This window comes from Carassius gibelio, chromosome B1, assembly GCF_023724105.1.
Source record: "Carassius gibelio isolate Cgi1373 ecotype wild population from Czech Republic chromosome B1, carGib1.2-hapl.c, whole genome shotgun sequence".
Taxonomy (NCBI): Eukaryota; Metazoa; Chordata; class Actinopteri; order Cypriniformes; family Cyprinidae; genus Carassius; species Carassius gibelio.
This window is the reverse complement of record NC_068396.1, coordinates 33230662-33251632: the sequence shown is the minus strand read 5'-3', so window position 1 is coordinate 33251632 and position 20971 is coordinate 33230662. Positions and strand designations below refer to the sequence as shown.

General features: G+C 37.2%; 1 protein-coding gene and 1 long non-coding RNA gene across 5 annotated transcripts; both read left to right on the top strand.

Annotated features, from left to right (window-relative positions):
• Window positions 1–729: 729 nt before the first annotated feature.
• On the top strand, window positions 730–18771 carry LOC127949420 (proto-oncogene vav; the record flags this gene model as incomplete). 2 transcript variants are annotated; one of them, XM_052546663.1, is given in 25 exon segments in its annotated part: window positions 730–1164; window positions 2083–2199; window positions 2968–3084; window positions 3154–3212; window positions 3370–3435; window positions 3526–3631; window positions 3716–3808; window positions 5361–5429; window positions 5512–5615; window positions 7396–7495; window positions 7610–7705; window positions 9717–9785; window positions 10208–10294; window positions 10383–10468; window positions 11445–11580; window positions 11655–11764; window positions 11841–11942; window positions 12954–13048; window positions 13137–13159; window positions 14230–14272; window positions 14354–14490; window positions 17643–17708; window positions 18370–18401; window positions 18490–18600; window positions 18684–18771. In XM_052546663.1, coding segments are annotated over 25 exon segments (2199 nt in total), but the record flags the coding sequence as incomplete, so codon positions are not given.
• A 1079-nt stretch (window positions 18772–19850) lies between these two features.
• Window positions 19851–20952, top strand: LOC127949580 (uncharacterized). Of its 3 annotated transcripts, XR_008152374.1 has the most exons (5): window positions 19851–19990; window positions 20045–20101; window positions 20375–20461; window positions 20495–20714; window positions 20769–20952. It is a non-coding gene; the product is annotated as an uncharacterized LOC127949580 (long non-coding RNA). The 3 variants fall into 3 exon arrangements; XR_008152373.1 differs by having other exon boundaries at window positions 19973–20101; window positions 20823–20952; XR_008152372.1 differs by having other exon boundaries at window positions 19973–20101.
• The last annotated feature ends 19 nt before the right edge of the window (window positions 20953–20971 follow it).

The following is a 20971-nucleotide window of genomic DNA, read 5'->3' as shown; positions in this document are numbered from 1 at the left end:
AGATGATAGGAGGAGGTATCAACAAAACAACTTCAAAATACAAGACCTGAATGAAGTTCAGCATGACAGACTCACAAAAACACAAACGGAAGAAGTGAAGATAACGTTAGAGAACTGCTGCTGATTCATGATATCAAGCAGCCTATTGTTCTCTTAATCAAATGTTTTAATTAAAACAGTACGTTTCTTTGGCCTACGCTTACCAATATTGATTTTTCTTGTTTTAAGCGTATTTCAGGAAAAAAACAAAATATTTGAAGTTATTTTGCTTCTCTTGATTTAATAATGTCTAGATAATTTAGCAGCTAAACACGAGACAAAAATACCAAGCAATAAATGTGTTAACAGAATCACATTTTACATTTTCAAACAAAATGTCACTTGAGGGTCAGGAGTGACGTGGTATCCCATCATGCTTCTGTTATAGCTTGAGTTTATTCAGTGTGTATGTGTGTGTGTGTGTGTGTGTGTGTGTTTGCATTTCCACGCAACACTGCACTGCTGCTGCTGCTCTTTGACTGCATATGCTGCGGTTAGTAACACATTCATACACATATTACACACACACACACACACACACACACACCCATAGAGTCCTGCAACATTCACACGCAGACAGAGAAACCACACACATACACACACACACAAACACAAAGACTCTCTAGCAGCAGCACATGCAGGAATATAAACCCCAAATTTTGCAAGTCAAGTGTCAGATGTGTGTGTGTGTGTGACAGAGGAAAGAGGAAGTTGTGTGCAGTTGAAAGGCTTCCTCCCCTGTGCAGGGTTGCAGAACAGCAGCAGCGGCGCGGAGGAAAGAACGAGAGACGCAGACGACACGAGAGACGCTCGCTGGACATCCTGAAGAAGCAGGAAGACCTCAAAGGTCAAAGCAGAGAGAGGCACTCCACTGATGAACTCCCCTTCAGACGCAGGACACTTAGTGAGCAGTTCATCACTTCTGCATTGAGTTTAGATCGAGTCTGTTGGACGGTTAGTGCTGGGTTTGTAGATCATGGATGCGTCAGGAGGGTTTTAGGTCTCTATCGCTGCTGATCTGAGGAGAGTTGGCTGGAGATGGAGCTGTGGAGACAGTGTGCCGGATGGCTGATCCAGTGCCGAGTGCTTCCTGAGAACCACAGAGTCACCTGGGACAGCGCACAGGTGAGCGTCCACCTGCGTCCACACAGATCTTAAAGGGACACTTCACACAAACATCAACATTTTCTCGTCATTTATTCATCCTTAAGTTGTTCCAACCCTATCTGAAGTTGGTTTATTTTGAGTTGAACACAAAAGAAGATCATTTGAAGAGGGAGGGTAGCCAGTCCATACTGTGGACGTCACTGGGGTGTTCAGTGGTCAACAGAAGACACAAACTCATTCAGGACTGGAACGGCCAGAGGATGAATAAATGACAGTTCTTTCCCTTTTTGGGTAAACTGTTCCTTTAACTTCAGTTTTACATTCTCAAACACTTCACACAGACACAAATCAAGTCATTTTGTCATTGTTTTCCATTGTACCCAATCTTTTGTGTAGATGGTGATGAAACTGGAAGTTTTTTTAATAATTGTTCTAAAATAAACATTTGAGGCATTCTACTTCCAAATTGTGTTTAATTACATCTATTCCTTGCCATTTCTTTCCAATAATTTGTGAAATTACTAACAATTTCTCCGCCGTCTTCTTTCAGCGTAGGTGTTCAGCTACATGTAATTCTTATGATGATGTTTCATTTTTTTACATCTGGAATATATAAAAATATTATATTATTATAGCAATTTAGCAAATGACTGTCTAACATTCAGTACTTTTTATCCAAACCTTTGGAAAGAGTTTTTAAACATGCAAATTGGCCTGTAGACCAACGCAGCGAGTTTTGGTGGTTTTCGTGTCTGGGTGAGAAAAGAATTCGGGTTTGGGTTTGAAAGGGTTTCTATTTTGTGCCAAAGCAGTGAGACCTGATCCACAGAGATGCTGCTGTGTGAACGGGTTTGAGACGTGGGTCTCACGGTGACCAGGACTGTGAATATCTGTGCGGTTCTAATGTGTGTGTGTGTGTGTGTGTGTGTGTGACAGGTGTGTGATCTGGCCCATGCGCTCAGAGATGGAGTGTTACTCTGTCAGCTGCTCAATAACCTGCTGCCTCAGTCTGTCAACCTGCGCCAGATTAACCTACGACCCCAGATGTCTCAGGTACACAGAGAGAGAGAGAGAGAGAGAGAGAGAGTATCTGTGTGATATGGAAATCACCTGATTACCATCACTAGCTGCTGATCTTAATGGCAAATGAGTGTGTATGTGTGTGTGTGTGTGAAAGCGAAAGACCAAGCTGAACTTGGCGAACACTGTGGTCACTGGTCAGTGTTTACTGGTAACCTCTGCTTTCTCTCTCTTTCACACACACACACACACACACACACACACGCATACACTCACTCACAGATTTGAGAAAGTTTATTGTGTGTGTTTCTGATAAGTTTACAGCACTTGTTTCATGTACAGTCTTATATTGCACTTCCTTATTCTCGACTTAACTTCCTCCTACACACACACACACACACACACACACACGCCCGAGGCACAAGGCTGTGACTCAGGAAGTACTCTAAATGCAGATGTCGATGCTGTTTCTGCATTTGTCTCTCACACAGTTTTGCTCTGACTGTGTGTGTCACGTATGTTAGCTGTCTGACATACACCGACACATGAACACACACACTATACCAGCAGCATTCACATGAACTGATTACATGTACTCTGGATCACATAATCAGATCCTGTAATTAGACTAAATTACCATTTTAAATACTTGTAATCAGATTAGATGGATTACATGATTCCAGATTATTTACACAATGGCAGAAAATTACTCATAATGTACTGATTTGCCCTCACTGTTACAACGTTTGTCTTTCTATTGCTTACACACTATATTGTGTGTGTGTGTGTGTGTGTGTGTAGTTCTTGTGTCTGAAGAACATCAGGACGTTCCTGTGTGCCTGTCAGGAGAAATTTGGCATGAGGAAGAACGAGCTTTTCGAGGCCTTCGAGCTGTTTGACGTCAGGGACTTCGCGAAGGTCTGAACTCTTGATGATGATGATGATGATGATGAAGATGTAATGCTAACGAATGCTCATGATTGACAGGTGATCGACACACTGTCCATCCTGTCCCAAACACCACTGGCCCTGCAGAGCGGATTCCGGTAACACACACACACACACACACACACTCAGCTGAGTTGAGTCAGTCATGGTGTAGTCACCCGAGTGTCGCTCCAGACGCGTCTGACTGCCTCTCTGTGGATCACAGAAGCAGATGTTCAGCAGAACGCTCACACATGTGATTTGTGTTCACTGCAGGCCGTTTCCAGATGAAGCGTGTGTCGGAGATGACGACATCTACACCGGCCTCTCGGACCAGATCGAGTGAGTGTGTGTGTGTGTGTGTGTGTGCAGAGAAATCTGACAAAACCCTCTTCATTTGTCAACACAACATGACTTGTGACTGTCTCTCAGTGACACGGTGGAGGAAGATGATGATCTTTACGACTGTGTGGAGGAAGACGAGAATGAGGGAGATGATATTTATGAAGATCTGATGAGGACGGAGGAACCAGAAATAGTGAGACTCACACACACACACACACACACACACACACAGAGAGAGAGAGAGAATGTAAAGATAACTGTCTGTGTGTCACAGCAGCAGAAGGTTGAAGTGGACAAGAGGAGCTGCTGTCTTCAGGAGATCAGACAGACAGAGGAGAAATACACCAACACACTGGAATCAATACTTCAGGTAGACACACACACACACACACACACACTCATGCACTCGCTCCTGTAATCAAATCTAACAGTAAATGAGCTGTTGGTACACCACAAGAAAGAAAAACCACAAATCACATCTCTTTAATATCTTGTAAATATCAATTATTCATGAGATTACATCGAGAGCAAATGGAGACATCGATAAATCTGAAATAAAACATAAGACATAGAATCCAGAAAAAAAATACAACAGAATTTGTAAAGTAAAAAAGTAAAAAATATATATATAATTTTGGAAAACATAAATAATAAAAAAAAGAATAAAATAAAAAAATAAACATTTAAAAATAATTAAACCTTTTAGTAAATTACTAAATGTATAGTTTTATTAATAATTTGAAAATTTGACATTTTTGATAACTTTGTATTAGATTATAAGATTAGAAGAATAAAATTGGAGGAAAAAGACTAAATTAAACCATTTAAAATATAAAAAATGACAAAGTATATGTATATATATATTAGGGGCTGAACAACTTCAAGTTCTTTCAAAGTTGATATTTATGTGAAGAAAGTGGAGTTGACGTCATTAATGAACAAACGGCTGAACCTTGACCTGAGACTCAAACACACAGTTATGGGATATGACACAGCGCTGCCCACATGACTATTGCTCTTATTACAGCTCAGTTTTATCAGATCGTTTGTCTCTGGGTCGTTATATTACTCACAGATTTCTGCTCCTTCTCAAACAGATACTGATGAAGTAGCACAGTAAAGATTACATTCATATGAATGCCTTAGTGAAAGCATTAATTAATGTCTCTCTACTAGTACTGAAGCTGTGGGATTTAGTTACAAAGACATTTATGCTTAAACGTTCCAGTTTCTAAGTTATTTTATAGAGATATCACAGAACAGCGTTGACAGTGCACTGAGTGATTCTGTGTGTGTGAACGGCGAATAACTTACCTGTACAATAATCTGTTTAAAACATGCATTCTCACGCTCAGTTTCGAGCATCCAGATGCTGTACTCATGTGGAGCGCTTTAGGGGTATGCATTTATGTGTCATTTTAACTGTCTGGAAACTGAGCGTAAATGTGGATCTAAAGGATTTCTTGTCCTGTTGCGCCCTCTGTAGGTGACTAGTCGACGTCATGCTTAAAGTGCCACTAGTCTGACTAGTTTGATGACTTTATATTAATTATTAAGATAAAAATAAAAGAGAATTTTGGAGGGAAAACATTAAGTGATTAGACATGTTTTCTATTTAATTTCACTAGAGGAACTGAGGTTTAATGAAAGGCAGCACATATTTTGTGCCTGGTGTTTAATGTTAGTATTCTCTCGCTCTGGTGCTCTGAGGATCTGACCGTCGGGCCGCTGTGATGTGCAGGTGCTGTGGTTTACTGATTCACTTACAGTCACGTCTCCTGATGAGAGGAACGTGTCAGTCAACATGAAACCGAAAGTGTTTCAGCAGTAGGGTCTCTTTAACCGCGAGCTTCTCTCAGACACACTTAAACGACGAACACGTGACTCACAAACACATGTTGTGTTCACCTGTGTGTCCTCAGCACTTTCTGAAACCACTGCAGCCTTTCCTTCAGCCCGAGGACATCGAGAGCATCTTCATCAATATTCAAGTGAGTCATCATCATCCTCCTCCTCAGCTCATGAGTGTCTGGTTCATCTGATCAGATCAGTAATACACGTCCTCTCTCACAGGATCTGGCCGAGACTCATCGCTCTCTGCTTCACGAGGTGCAGGAGTCTATCCTGCGTTTACGAGCCGAGAATCTCTTTCAGATCTTCATCGACTACAAGGAGAGGTACAGAGCTCAACAAAACTCGTTCAGCACTTAACTTAGGCTTTCAGTTCAGCTCATGAGCTCTGAAAGAATCTGGAAATGAATCATTCATTCAACTGATTCATTCAACAGCACCGATTCATTCAGAAACTAGTGTCTAAATTCATCTAAATTAGCGAGTCACTGAATCATTTAATTCAGTGCTCTGTTTAGGAATAAAGAAGGGACTCTGTATATGAATGACTCATTGAATCATTGATTCTGTTATTTGTAAAACAGCTGATTTATTTAGGAATTACAGTTTTTTACAGACGCTAGGACACGTTTCTCAGTACTTAGGTCACTTTTGCCAAACTCCTCACACAGTGAGCACAACAGAAGTCAATGAGGGCTAAACTGAGGATCAATTATCATTGCTTTGGCACAAAATGCATTCAATGACTACATCTCTCAAATTTGATGAATTCTTTTCTCACTCAGACACAACAACTGACAAAACTCTTTGTGCGTACAGGATAATTTGCACATGCTTACATACTGTTTTCACAACTGTTAAACTTATGTTCAGAACAATAACATAATACAAAACTGAATAAGACAACAATTTGCTACATTTCTACAGTAATATTTGAATGAAATATATTTTAAATCTTAAAATTAAATGCTATAAAAACGATTGGACAATTAGTAGATTAGCATTACTATTGCATCTGTATCAGTGGATGGTGTGGATACAATTTCTTCTATTTTGGAATTACTCAGAGCATACAGTCAAAATAAAAATAAATAAACAACATAAAATATTGAAGAATTCTGCATCATGTCTGATTCATTCCAGTAACATATATTGCAGTGAATTATAAACAGAGATGTGTCCTTGTATAATTGTATAATGCTACATGTTGTTAGTGTTTTTTAGGTCATTGTTTTGTGGCTGACAAAGTGTGTTTTTCGACTGTCAACCTTTGCTAGTGTTCTGGAAGAATGAGCTGATTTGAGACATGAAGAAAGTGTTTTGGTAGTTTTGATTATGAAATGAACTGCTGTGCCAAGCTGAAAGTTGGTTAGGAGACCTGTGTGAAGAGTTTTGCAAAAGTGACCTAAGTGTTGAGAAATGTGTCCTAGCATCTGTAAAAAACTGTAAACAGGTTACTCAAACATTAATTCAACTCTTTCAACAGCACTGATTCACTCTAGAATTAAAGAAGTAACCATTTTTATAAGTGAATCACTGCATCATTGATTCAACTCATCTGTTAAACAGCACTGATTCACTCAGGATCAAAACATTGATTCACTGACTGATTCATTCAACAACACTTCATTTCACTTCATTCATTTATGTTGAAAGCCATTTCTAAAACACATCACTTGTAAAACCACTCTTACATAATCTGACTGACCATGTGACCATTCATGCAAGAGTGGATGTACGAATGATGTACACACTATTTGTTTCCTCACTTTAGTTCACTGAACATGTGTGAGTGAAAGGGTGTTTTCTGATGGTGTGTGTGTGTGTGTGTGTGTGTGTGTGTGTGTGTGTGTGTGCGCGTGTGTGTGTGTGTGTGTGTGCGTGCGTGCTTGTGTGTGTGTGTATGCGTCCGTGCTTGCGTGTGTCTGTGTGTGTGTGTGTGTGTGTGCGTGTGCGTGTGCGTGTGTGTATGCGTACGTGTGTGTGTGTGTGTGTGCGTCCGTGCTTGCGTGTGTCTGTGTGTGTGTGTGTGTGTGTGCGTGCGTGCTTGTGTGTGTCTGTGTGTGTGTGTGTGTGTGTGTGTGTGTGTGTGTGTGTGTGTGGTAGGCTGTTGCTGTATGGACGTTACTGCAGTCAGGTGGAAGGAGCCACCAAACATCTGGACAAGATCACCAGCACGCATGAAGATGTGAAGATGAAACTGGAGGTCAGAAGCACACAGACCACAGATGCATTTAACTTGATATAAATACCTCTGACTAACCAAAGCCAGCGCTACAGAGCATCAGTGATCTTATTTAGCCATCCCGCTGTTATTTAGGAGTGTTCGATGCGAGCCAACAGCGGCAGGTTTTCACTGCGAGATCTGCTGATGGTTCCCATGCAGAGAGTCCTGAAGTACCATCTGCTGCTGCAGGTAACACACACACACACGTGCGCACACACGCATGCACGCACACACACAACACTCTCACACACACGCATACATACACATTTTATTTCAGACTGATAGAAAACAAAAAACATCCACAATGCACATGCAAGTGTTTATCCTAATGCACTTTATCTATTTGTATCTGTAGATTTTTAATAGCAATGCATATCTTTAAAGGGGGGTGAAATGCTCGTTTTCACTCAATATCCTGTTAATCTTGAGTACCTATAGAGTAGTACTGCATCCTTCATAACTCCAAAAAGTCTTTAGTTTTATTATATTCATAAGAGAAAGATAGTCTGTACCGTTTTTTTCCCGGAAAAACACGACCGGCTGGAGGCGTGACGTGTGGGCGGAGCTAAAGAATCACGAGCGCCAGTAGGATTTTGTGTTGAGAGCGTTTGGAAGCTGTGACTTTACTGTGAGGAAAGCAGTTTTACTCACCGCCTGCGGTTCCAACACACGATCGTGACCCTTTTTCGCTGGGACTGCATTATCCTTAAGAAATAAACGATGTGCAAATCCGGCGTCAAACTGGGCCTTGTTTGTAAAACAAGCATCTTCGAAATGCAGGGAACAAACACAAACACTTGCACAACTCCGTTGATGCTCTGTAAAAATAAACTCCATCCACTGGTCCCTTAATGCTGTTTCTCTTTTGGTAATCTGTGCAGGGTTGTCTTGCCCTGGCAACCAAAAACACACTTCTTTTGTAACATTTGGCGACGCTCTCGCTCTGATCAGTGAAGTCTGTTGTGCTCTCAGTGCTCTGCTATACGGGAGCGCGCTCTTCCAGCAGAAGTGCCTCAGGACCCATATAAGGAAATTCTGCTCCATCTAACGTCACACAGAGCCATACTCGAAAAAAACTTTCCGAAACTTGTGACAAACCGGAAGGAGTATTTTTGGAACAGAAATACTCCTTCAAACGTACAAATTAATTTTTGAAACTTTGTCCATGTTTAGCATGGGAATCCAACTCTTTAACAGTGTAAACAACTCAGTATGCATCAAATAGCATTTCACCCCCCTTTAAAAAATCTTTGATTTAGCAGAACTTACAAACACAAACATTTAGAGATTTATTCCTACAGTATGTTCTGCAGGTTTTTACTGAAGGGTTTGTTTATATCTCATTCACACTGATTTATACAACATTTTAATCTTAAAAACATGATGAATAATGCATATCTTTAAAGTTTTTCCTCTACTTCAGCAGCACATACACACACAACATTTAACAGATTTATTTCTCTCTATATTCTGACGGTTTTTACTTTATTCATATTTCATTCACACTGATTTATACAACAATTTATTGCTTAAAACATGGTGAAAATGTATGTATTTTTGTTTTTCTGTATTTTCTGATTTATGGAGTAAAAAAGGAAATAAAAAAGAAAACCAAAATCCACTCTGAAAAAAAAAAATAGAATTATGAATATGACTTTATCCAATCTTCAGATTAGTATTCTGTAAATTAATGCAAATCATTGTGTTAAATATAAGATAATTGCATAAATCTTACAAATAACACAAAGCAGTTGTCTTAATGTACCGCGATGAATCAGCTGGTCGAGTGTAGTGAAATAGAAAATGAAATTGTGTAGTGAAATAACCTGTGTTCTGTTATTCATTTCCGTAAATCATTCTACATCTTTCTCAAGTATCATGTAAATACATACACATATCTTTATTAATTATACAATTCTATAAAGATTAAAAATGCACAAATCTGTAGATAAATCAATCTACTGTTCCAGATTTTCTCACATTATTTATTGCTAAGTCTTGCTAAATGTATTTGTATTTTTGGTTATCATGTCAGATGTATGTATGCATGTATATTTATGTACCAGGAGCACCTTAAAATAACCACACTTCACCTGGTGAATACAGCTAAAGAGAAAATGTTCACCCTCTTCACCTGAACTCTCTTTCCTTAAAGTCTTTTTCTTTTTAATCATGTATTAATCATTAATATGTGTCTCAGGAGCTCATGAAACACACTGTGGACCAACAAGATAAGGAAAACTTGCGCACTGCACTGGATGCCATGAGGGTGAGTGTGTGTGTGTGTGTGTGTGTGTGTGTGTGTGTGTGTGTGTGTGTGTGTGTGTGTGTGTGTGTGTGTGTGTTTTTTTAGCATGTACAATAGTAGAACAACTGAATAATAATTATAAATAGAGGTGCAGTCTCAGTGCTGGTTACACTGTGGTTGACTGATAAAAATACTCCAGCTGAATCTTCAAAACAATTCACCTGTAACACACAAATGATTCAGACACCAAATATGTGAAGATGTTTTGTCACAACATTTGTGCATTGAGTCAGAACTTTGTGGGTATTTTGATCAGGATTTTCAATTACGTGAGAGCACCAGGTAGAGATAAAATGAGTAGAAAAGCTCATGAACATGAACTGAATTTATGATTAGACGAATAAACATGCTGCTGGTGTATGTGTGTGTGTGTGTGTGTGTAGGATCTGGCTCAGTGTGTGAACGAGGTGAAGAGAGACAATGAGATCATCCGTCAGATCACGACGTTTCAGCTGTGCATCGAGAACATGGTACAGAATCACCTGAGAACGATTCATTTCAGCACTGAACTCTGATTCTGATTCATCTGATTCAGACTCTCTCTCTTCCTCTGCTCAGACTCAGTCTCTGGCGTTATACGGACGACCCAAAATAGACGGAGAATTCAAGATCTGCAGTCCTGAGAAGAAATCCAAACAGGACCGGTGCGTGTGTGTGTGTGTGTGTGTGTTACTATAACTGTAATGATAACTATAACAATAACGGTAACTGGAATTAAAACTATAATGCAAATATAATGACAATTATAATTGTAACAATGACTATAATAATAGCTATAAAGATCAACTTTATCAATAACTATAACAAGACATTTTAACTAACTATAATGATAACCAACTGTAACGATAATTAACTGTAACTATAACTGTAGCGCTAACTATTACTGTAACAATAGCTATAATGATCACTATGATAACAATAAACACTAACTATAATAGCTTTCTGTAACAATAACTATAACAGTAAAGATTAGTATAGTTATAATCATCACAATAACTATAATAACAGTAATGATACTGTAAATGTAAAAAACCCTAAAAACGATAAATGTAAAAATAACTATTAGAATAACAAACTGTAACAATAACTTTAAATACTATAAATACTATAAGAGTAATAAAAATTATAACAGTAACTATAGTGATGACAATAATGATGATAACTGTAATGATAATTAACTGTAACAATAAGAATTAGCATAATAATAACATAACGATAGCTGCAACTGTAATGCTACCTATATTGATAACAGTACTTATATAAGATAGCTATAAAGACAACTACATCGATATCTATAATTGTATTTATAACTATAATTACTTTACTAGCACCCGCATCAACAGACAGCAATGCTGCAGTTTTGACATCTTTAAACACTTTAAATGCTGGAGCTCGGTGTCGGATGGATTTTGAGTCAGTGTTTTATCATTCATCAACTAGAAAATATTACAATAATATCGGTATCGGTATCGGTATCGTTATAGTTGTGCTGTAACGATTACAGCGATTTTTATAACCTCATAGTTATTGTGATGTGTGTCGTTCTTGATGTGATCAGGCTGTTAGTGTGTAGCGTGTGTAACACTGTGTGTGTGTGTGTGTGTGTGTGTGTGTGTGCAGGTATGGCTTCCTCTTCGATAAGGCTCTGTTAGTGTGTAAGAAGCGCAGCGGAGAGAATCTGGAGCTGAAGGAGCTGATTGAGCTTCAGCATTACCAGCTGAGAGACGAGCCTTCAGGAGAGAAGGACAGCAAGAAGGTGAGCCACCAGGTCATCATCATCATCTTCATCATTCGCACACACCTGTACCTGACGCTTGTGTGTGTTTACAGTGGACGCACACCTTCCTGCTGATGGATCTGTACGGTCAGGGTGGATACGATCTCTACTTTAAGACGCGAGAGCTGAAGAAGAAGTGGCTGGAGCAGTTTGAGATGGCGCTGTGAGTCCTTCGCTCAGATACTCAGATGTTAAGAATGATTTACGCAGCAGAAACCTTGTACGCCGTGTGTTTGTAGGTCCAACATGTGTCCGGAGAACGGCACGGCGAACGGCCATGACTTCCAGATGCACTGTTTTGAGGACACCACCTCGTGTAAAGCCTGTCAGATGCTCCTCAGGTGAACTTCATCTCTGTAAATCATTCGTGAGTGAATGAGCTGCTCAACAAACATGATTGTGCACTGTAAAAAACGCTGCTAGTTATGACAACATAAAATTAGTTGAGATTAGCTTGAGCTTAAATATCTAACTTAACTAAAGTTAAATTGACATATCTTTTAGTCAAGTATGAACGCTTACCTTTTTAAGTTGAAACAAGGCTGTTATTTATTCTAATGTTAAAACTGAAGTTGTGATAACTAATGGAAACAATCATTTTGTTAGTTTGTTCATGGAAAGTAACATATATTTGTTTTATTTTGGTATTATCAATTTACTATTAGAGTGCTTATTAGTTTTTAATATTTTTCTATTGTTCATTTTCATTTTAGTTTAAGTTTTAATACATTTATTTGTGTCATTGTTCTTAGTTTTTGCTTAGTTTTAGTGATTTTAGTGCTTATTACTTTAGGACTTGAACTTATTTATTTTTCATTTAGTTTCCAAGGCAACATTTCTCATTTTTGTTACATTTTTTGTTTTGAATGTTTTTAATATGTTACATTTTTAAGATTCAATCATTTTTATATTTTTATAATTTTTATACATTTTTGATTAATATTAGTATCAACATTTTTATTTATTTTTATTTATTTTTTTATGTATTACTTAATTACTGATTACCAATTCCAAAGAAAATGTTCTACTTGTCATTGAAGTTTTTTGTTTTAATCTTTATTACCATTAATGAGACCGTTTCTATTAGGTTTATTTTTAATCTCTGCTGATAATAACCACACTGCTTCACAGTTCGGTTTCAGTAAATGCTCTATTTAGTCCGGGAGGAAGTTCTGAGCTGTGAAAGTTGCAGTATCATTTAATGTAGAGTTTCATCAGGCTCATCAAGCTCAGAGAAAGAAGTCAAATGTAGATATGTCAGGATGTGTCTGCTGCAAGATATAAAGAAAAGTAAATCTTTTATATCAGAGTTTTATATGCTGTGTGTGTGTGTGTGTGTGTGTGTGTTTCAGGGGGATCTTCTATCAGGGCTACCGCTGCTCACGCTGTAAGATGGCCGCTCATAAAGAGTGTCTGGGTCGAGTTCCTGCATGCGGACGAAACTCTGGTGAGAAAACAGACACAGAACATGTGAGAATGTAATATGTTGGTTTTAGTTCAGTCGACTTTACATGTGCTTCTCATTCACTCCACAGAGCTGTCAGGAACGCTCAAGAAGGTCTGTGCATACAAATTACTCCATTATTTTTGTCTCACTTTTTGTGAATTTTTATGTCTTGAGAACATTTATTAATTTTTTTACTGCACGTCCTGTTGTTGTAATACATATGATAACACACAAACATGTGATAAACCCATTTAAACGCCATGAAAGAGACACTAAATTCAATCATCTGACATTTAAACAGCTTAAATATGCTGATATAATATAATATAATATAATATAATCACAGAATTCTGCCAATAATAACATGCCAAGGGTCACTGAACTAGGCCAGCCAGTAGGTGCTGTGCAGGTAAACCTCACTCCGGTGTGGTAGTGAGAACCCGGGAGAAAGGGTTTACATTGGTGCCGTGACCCGGATGGGAGTAAGGTTTAGGGTGGTGAGTGTAACTGAGGCCAGCGAGTAGGTGCTGTGCTATTTTTACTATTTAAAATAACTGTTTTGTATTTGAAAATATCATTTATTCCTGTGATTTCAAAGCTCTTCAAAACTGTTTATTATTGAAAATGCAAACTGATTGTCTGCCAGCAGGAGGCGCTGTGAGAGCGGTAGAACTAGCGGTTTCTCCAGTAACGGCTCTGTTTATGAACTCTACTTCATCAGATAAAATGAAAACGCCATCAAAACTTTTCTGAAGACAGCCGCGTTTTGATTTTGAAATGTGCAGTTCTCATTTTTATTCAACCAAGTTAAACGCAACAAATAAATAAATGAATGGGAAACACTGGTAATGTATCGAAATATCAGAAATGTGTTAAAAACAAATCATATCACCATTATAAAAAAAATATATATTGCGATGTATATTAATATTGAATTATTGCAGGCCAAACTTTTTTTTTTTTCACTGGCCTGATGTTGCCCGCAGGCCACCTACTGAGGAACTATAATATAATATAATATAATATAATATAATATAATATAATATAATATAATATAATATAATATAATATAATATAAATTAAGTCAGTAATGATACTGTTGCAGTTTATTAGTATGATCATCAGTATGAGCGTTTTGATTGTGTTTGCGTGTGATGAAGTGTATTTTGATGTTGTTTCAGAATAAAACGATGAGGTTGGCATCTCAAAGACAAGCCAAACCAGGTAAACACACGTCACACAGCGTCCTCACACACACACACACACATGCTGGTCCGTGTCTTCACACTCGTGTGTCTCAATCAGGTCTGCCGAAGATGGAGGTGTGTGTGGATTATTACGGTCTCCCTCCGCCGCCGCTGGCGTTCGGTCAGCCGCTGCCACTCTCTGTGGGGGATGTGGTGGAGCTGACGCGGGCAGAAGTCGACCTGCAGTGGTGGGAGGTGAGGGGTCATCACTCACACACACACACACACACACACACACACACAGGTACAGGATTGTTTCTGGACACAGCAGAACTCCTCAACGATATGGAAGCATATGGGTAGCATTATTCAATTTGGGATGTAATATGCAAAATGACAATGCAATATGTAAAATGGCAATGCATTTCTGTATTTACATTTACATTTTCCAATACATTTGTGCAACGTTTGGTGCAAAATGAAAATGAAAATTAAATTACATAATTTTCATTTGGCATTTCCTACACCAGTTTTGATATGTAAAATGAATATTAATTTTAACGCTTTATAAGTTGCAAAATTAAAATGAAAATTTATTACAGAAATGATTAGATATGTCTAACATGTTCAAGCAAAAACTGTGGCAAAATGATCATTTAAATGCTATTTTTCTTAATTGCATTAACACTCACAGTCAAGACACTTACGATTGCATTTTCATTCGGTGTCCCGCAATGAATGTAGCAAAATTCAATGTGCACATTGAAAATGCATTCCGAGCCGATCACATCTCCGCCCCCTCCCGCCCTGTCAATCACTGCGTGAACAAGGCGGGGCTTACAGAAGGTCAGAGACTCAAACCTCAAGAAGAGGATTCAAGTAAGAGAACATGGACAAGACAGTGGCCCATGTACGTTTTGATCATTTCAGTTTATGGCTTCAATAATTCATTCACACTTGTGGGCGGAGCTGAAACGCTGCTTTCATCTGATTTGTCGAATCGCTCCGCCTTTAGCTCGATCTTTTTATTCTTTCAGACAGAATAAAGTCAGTGCGAGTGAAGCACTGTAATGTCTGAAACCACCGCTCACTGTTAATTAGCATAATGTTTGAATCAGATGTAGCTGGGCACATAATTCGTGCTGCTGAGACCTGCAAATTATTTCTAGGTTGTAGTATTGCATGAATATTGTCCCACTGATAAATACAGTGCAAATAGTTATCTCTCTTTGGATAAAAGTGAAGTGGAAATAAAAATCAATAATAGACTGAACAGTTCCATGCCTGTAACATTTACCACTCTCATCTTTTAAGTCATAAGGCACTAGGTATGTGTGTGTGTGACATTAATAAATAATTGTAAAAATGAATATAGTTAAATTTCTAAACAGAAATAGTAAAATTAGCTCTATGCTGCTCAGTGCTCCTGTAGCCTACCCCAGAGCGCCCTCTCGCGGCTGTGGACGGTAATGTTTTCTCTTGGTTCTGAATAAATGCGACTTATATATGTTTTTTTTTTCCTCGTCATGACGTATTTTTGGACTGATGCAACTTATACCGAAAAATACAGTTAACATTATTATTATTATTTATTATGAGAGTAATTGACACAGACTAGAACTTAAATGTTTCACCCAATTCAGCTCAGATCTTCAGACTCATCTAATTCGTGTTGCTTGTATAACTGGCCAGACTTACCTTCCCAAAAAATCCTATTTAATTTTATTTCATAAATTTAACTATATTTATTCCACTTCACTGCTATCCAAGGAGACAGAACTATTTGCGTGGGACAATATTCATACAATAATTAAACGGGGTCTCTTGCAGGTCTCAGCAGCACAAATTATGTGCCCAGCTACATCTGATTCAAACATTATGCTAATTAACAGTGAGCGGTGGTTTCAGACATTACAGTGCTTCACTCGCACTGACTCTTATTCTGTCTGAAAGAATAAAAAGACCAAGCTGAAAGCGGAGCGATTCGACAAATCAGATGAAAGCAACGTTTCAGCTCCGCCCACAAGTGCGAATGAAATATTGAAGCCATAAACTGAAATGATCAAAACGTACACGGGCCACTGTCTTGTCCATGTTCTCTTACTTGAATCCTCTTCTTGAGGTTTGAGTCTCTGACCTTCTGTAAGCCCCGCCTTGTTCACGCAGTGATTGACAGGGCGGGAGGGGGCGGAGATGTGATCGGCTCGGAATGCATTTTCAATGTGCACATTGAATTTTGCTACATTCATTGCGGGACACCGAATGAAAATGCAATCGTAAGTGTCTTGACTGTGAGTGTTAATGCAATTAAGAAAAATAGCATTTAAATGATCATTTTGCCACAGTTTTTGCTTGAACATGTTAGACATATCTAATCATTTCTGTAATACATTTTCATTTTAATTTTGCAACTTATAAAGCGTTAAAATTAATATTCATTTTACATATTAAAACTGGTGTAGGAAATGCCAAATGAAAATTATGTAATTTAATTTTCATTTTCATTTTGCACCAAACGTTGCACAAATGTATTGGAAAATGTTAATGTAAATACAGAAATGCATTGCCATTTTACATATTGCATTGTCATTTTGCATATTACATCCCAAATTGAATAATGCTACCCATATGCTTCCATACAACGAGCCCTGTTAACATAATAATGCCATTTCATCTATGACGTAGACAACATCTGAGCAGCTGAATATTAGTGTAAGAGACAAGGATTTCTGATATCACACGTACAGCGTTAGTTCTGTCAGGTCACGTGATCCACATCTGCCTAAATGAATGAACACCTATCACGGCATTCCTATGGAAGGTCTATTCAATATTATTCAGCAGCTTTATCACATGCTCACGAACAAATTATCCTCCTCCATCCCCAGCTCCTCCTTGATATATTCCTCATTGAATCAGACTCCTTTATTTTGAATAATGTTGCTCTATATATATATATATATATATACATATACATATACATATATATATATACATTCATACAATGCAAAAATAATGCACGTTTTGTGTTGGTTGGTAACATTTACTGGTTGCAGCGCAGTAAAACACAATATTAATGTCATGTAACACATCAAAGTGTTAGTCGGTCTGCTATGATGATATGACTGTATGAAGGGAAGAGCGAGCCTCTTTCAGTTTCGATTCCTGTGTATGTAAATGAGGTTACAGCAGGACATCTGATCTGTGTTTATAAAGCAGAAGAGAAACCTCCGTGCATCTGCACTTTCTCCTTCTCCTTTCTGCTTGTCTTCAGCCAATTTGTCATTTTAGATCCCGGATATGAGTCATATTGCTATGTGGGGCTGACCCATATAAATATGAATATACTTTATAAATGCATGTATATAGATCTGGCGTGTGTGTGTGTGTGTGTGTGTGTGCTTCAGGGCAGGAATCTGACCATCGGAGAGGTCGGCTGGTTTCCCTGCAGTAAAGTCCAGCCGTTTGTGCCGGTGAGCATCTGCTTGGTCATTAACATCTGGATCCAGTACCTCAATCATTGTTTCCTATATATATTTATTTCCTACATTTTCCTCTCTCTCATTTTAATTTGCACAGTTTTTAATCTTCATTATTTCCCACTTGTTTATCCTGCATTTTTTTAATTCCCTAAATTTTTTAATCATACATATTTTTCTAAAATGTGTAATCTTTACTCCAGTTTTTATTTTCTTCAGATTCAAAACTTAATTTTTTTTCCCTGCAATTTTTATTTATTTTTTATTGTTTTCATGTCCTAGAATTTATTTATTTTTTTCTCCAATTTTTGAGATTTATTTTTAATATATAAACATTTCTGACAATATCTCCCAGTTTATCGTATAATTATATTACAGTTGCTCGGGGATTACTGATGAAAGTGCTTGTTTTATTACATTTTATTTTTCAATTTGAAATGAGATTATGAGGATAACAATTTGAGTTTGATAATATCTTTTAATTTTGGTTCATGCTTTAAGTAGATATAGTATAGAGCACAATCTGTAATCATAAAATCTTCTGTTTGTTTTCAGGTTTTTATTAAATTAGATGTTTGGATGCACTGTAGTAATCTTCTTGATAATTCCTAGTATCCTCTGCTAGTAAAGTAAATGTGTTGTCTGATCTCTGTAGGCGCCTTCTCCAGATTTATCAGGACTGCCCTGGTAACACACACACACACACACACACACACATTCCATCTATATTCACTCCGTTTGACATACACACACTAACACAGTCGTCTGGTGTCAGGTTCGCTGGTAACATGGACCGGACCGGTGCTAAAACTCTCCTGACGTCTCGCTCCGATGGGACGTTTCTGGTGCGACAGAAAGACGCCGGAGAATTCGCCCTCAGTCTCAAGTACAGTGAACACACTCCCACACACTGACTGACAGCTGTCAATCAAACAGCAGCAGTGACACGCCTCTCTGTCTCTGTCTCAGGTTCAACATGGACACCAGACACATTAAGGTCACGTACTCAGAGGGACTCTACAGGATCAACGAGAAGAAAGCCTTCAAGGGACTGTTTGTGAGTGATTCAACACACACACACACACACACACACGCACACACACACACACATATCACTCATTCACACCCACACACACACAATTCTGTCATCGTTTCTTCTCCATCATGTCCCTCCAAACATGCAGGACGTTTCTTCCTCTGTAGTACGTGACAGCAGATTATTTAGAGAAAAACACTCTTCTTAGTTTTTTCTTTCTCTTTTGTTGGCCAGTGTTGTTTAGCTTCTAATGTTCTTCAGAGTTTCACACTAGAAGGAAACGGCTGGTTCATACCCAGACTGATAAGCACATTAGTGTCAACAGATGCACTATAACACTGTTTATTATAACACTCTCTTCTGTCGCCTGCTCTTGTAAAGGCTCGTGCTGGATGGATTCTGATTGGCTGGCAATGTTTCAATCGTATGTTAGCTGTAAAATAACCAGCGATATTCTCTGCTGATATTGTTATAGATGTGCTGTAAACTTCACATTTCTCATGTACTTTGATCAAGTAATAAAGCTTTATAGTTATAGGTATTGTTACAGTTATTGTTAGTTATCATCAGTTATCATATGTTATGGTTACAGTTATCGTTGCAGGTATTGTTACAGTTATTGTTGTTATAGTTTTCCTTACAGTTATCATTAGAGTTATTGTTACAGTTATCACTACAATTACTGTTGAAGGTATTGTTACAGTTTTTGTTAGTTAGTGTTACCATTGTTTTTACAGTTATGGTTAAGTTACACTTATCATTGCAGGTTTTATTACAGTTATTGTTACAGTTATTACCATTATTGCAGGTATTGTTATATTTATTACAGTTATTGTTATAGTTATTACCGTTATTGTTATAGTTTTTACAGTTTTTGTTATAGTTATTACAGTTTTTTAGTTATTACCGTTATTGCAGTTATTTTTATAGTTATTACAGTTTTTGTTTTAGTTATTACCGTTATTGCAGTTATTGTTAGTTATTATTGTTATAGTTTTTACAGTTATTATTCCAGGTATCATTACAGTTATTACAAAAAAAAAAAAGTTATTACAACAGTTTTTATACAAACAGTTATTGTTATAGTTTGTAATGTTATTATTCCAGGTATTGTTGCGGTTATTACAGTTGTTATTCCAGGTATTGTTATAGTAATTATTCCAGATATTGTTACAGTTATTAGTTATTGTTATAATTATTACAGTTATTATTCCAGGTATTGTTGCAGTTATTATTCCAGGTATTGTTACAGTTATTACAGTTATTGTTATAGTTTTTACCGTTATTATTCCAGGTATTGTTGCAGTTATTATTCCAGGTATTGTTACAGTTATTACAGTTATTGTTATAGGTATTGTTACAGTTATTACAGTTATTGTTATAGTTTTTACAGTAATTATTCCAGGTATTGTTACAGTTATTACAGTTATTGTTATAGTTTTTACAGTAATTATTCCAGGTATTGTTACAGTTATTACAGTTATTGTTATAGTTTTTACAGTAATTAGTCCAGGTATTCTTACAGTTATTGTTATAGTTTTTACAGTTATTATTCCAGGTATTGTTATAGTTTTTACAGTAATTATTACAGGTATTCTTACAGTTATTACAGTTATTGTTATAGTTTTTACAGTTATTATTCCAGGTATTGTTGCGGTTATTACAGTTATTGTTGCAGGTATTGTTACAATTATTACAGTTATTATTCCAGGTATTGTTGCGGTTATTACAGTTATTGTTGCAGGTATTGTTACAGTAATTCTTCCAGGTATTGTAACAGTTATTACAGTTATTGTTATACTTTTTACAGTTATTATTCCAGGTATCATTACAGTTATTGTTGCAAATATTGTTACAGTTATTACAGTTATTGTTGCAGATATTGTTACAATTATTACAGTTATTATTCCAGGTATTGTTACAGTTATTAGTTATTGTTGCAGTTATTACAGTTACCGTTGCAGGTATTGTTACAGTTATTACAGTTATTGTAATAGTTTTTACAGTTATCGTTGAAGGTATTGTTACAGTTATTACAGTTATTGTAATAGTTTTTACAGTTATCGTTGCAGGTATTGTTACAGTTATTACAGTTATTGTAATAGTTTTTACAGTTATCGTTGCAGGTATTGTTACAGTTATTACAGTTATTGTAATAGTTTTTACAGTTATCGTTGCAGGTATTGTTACAGTTATTACAGTTATTGTAATAGTTTTTACA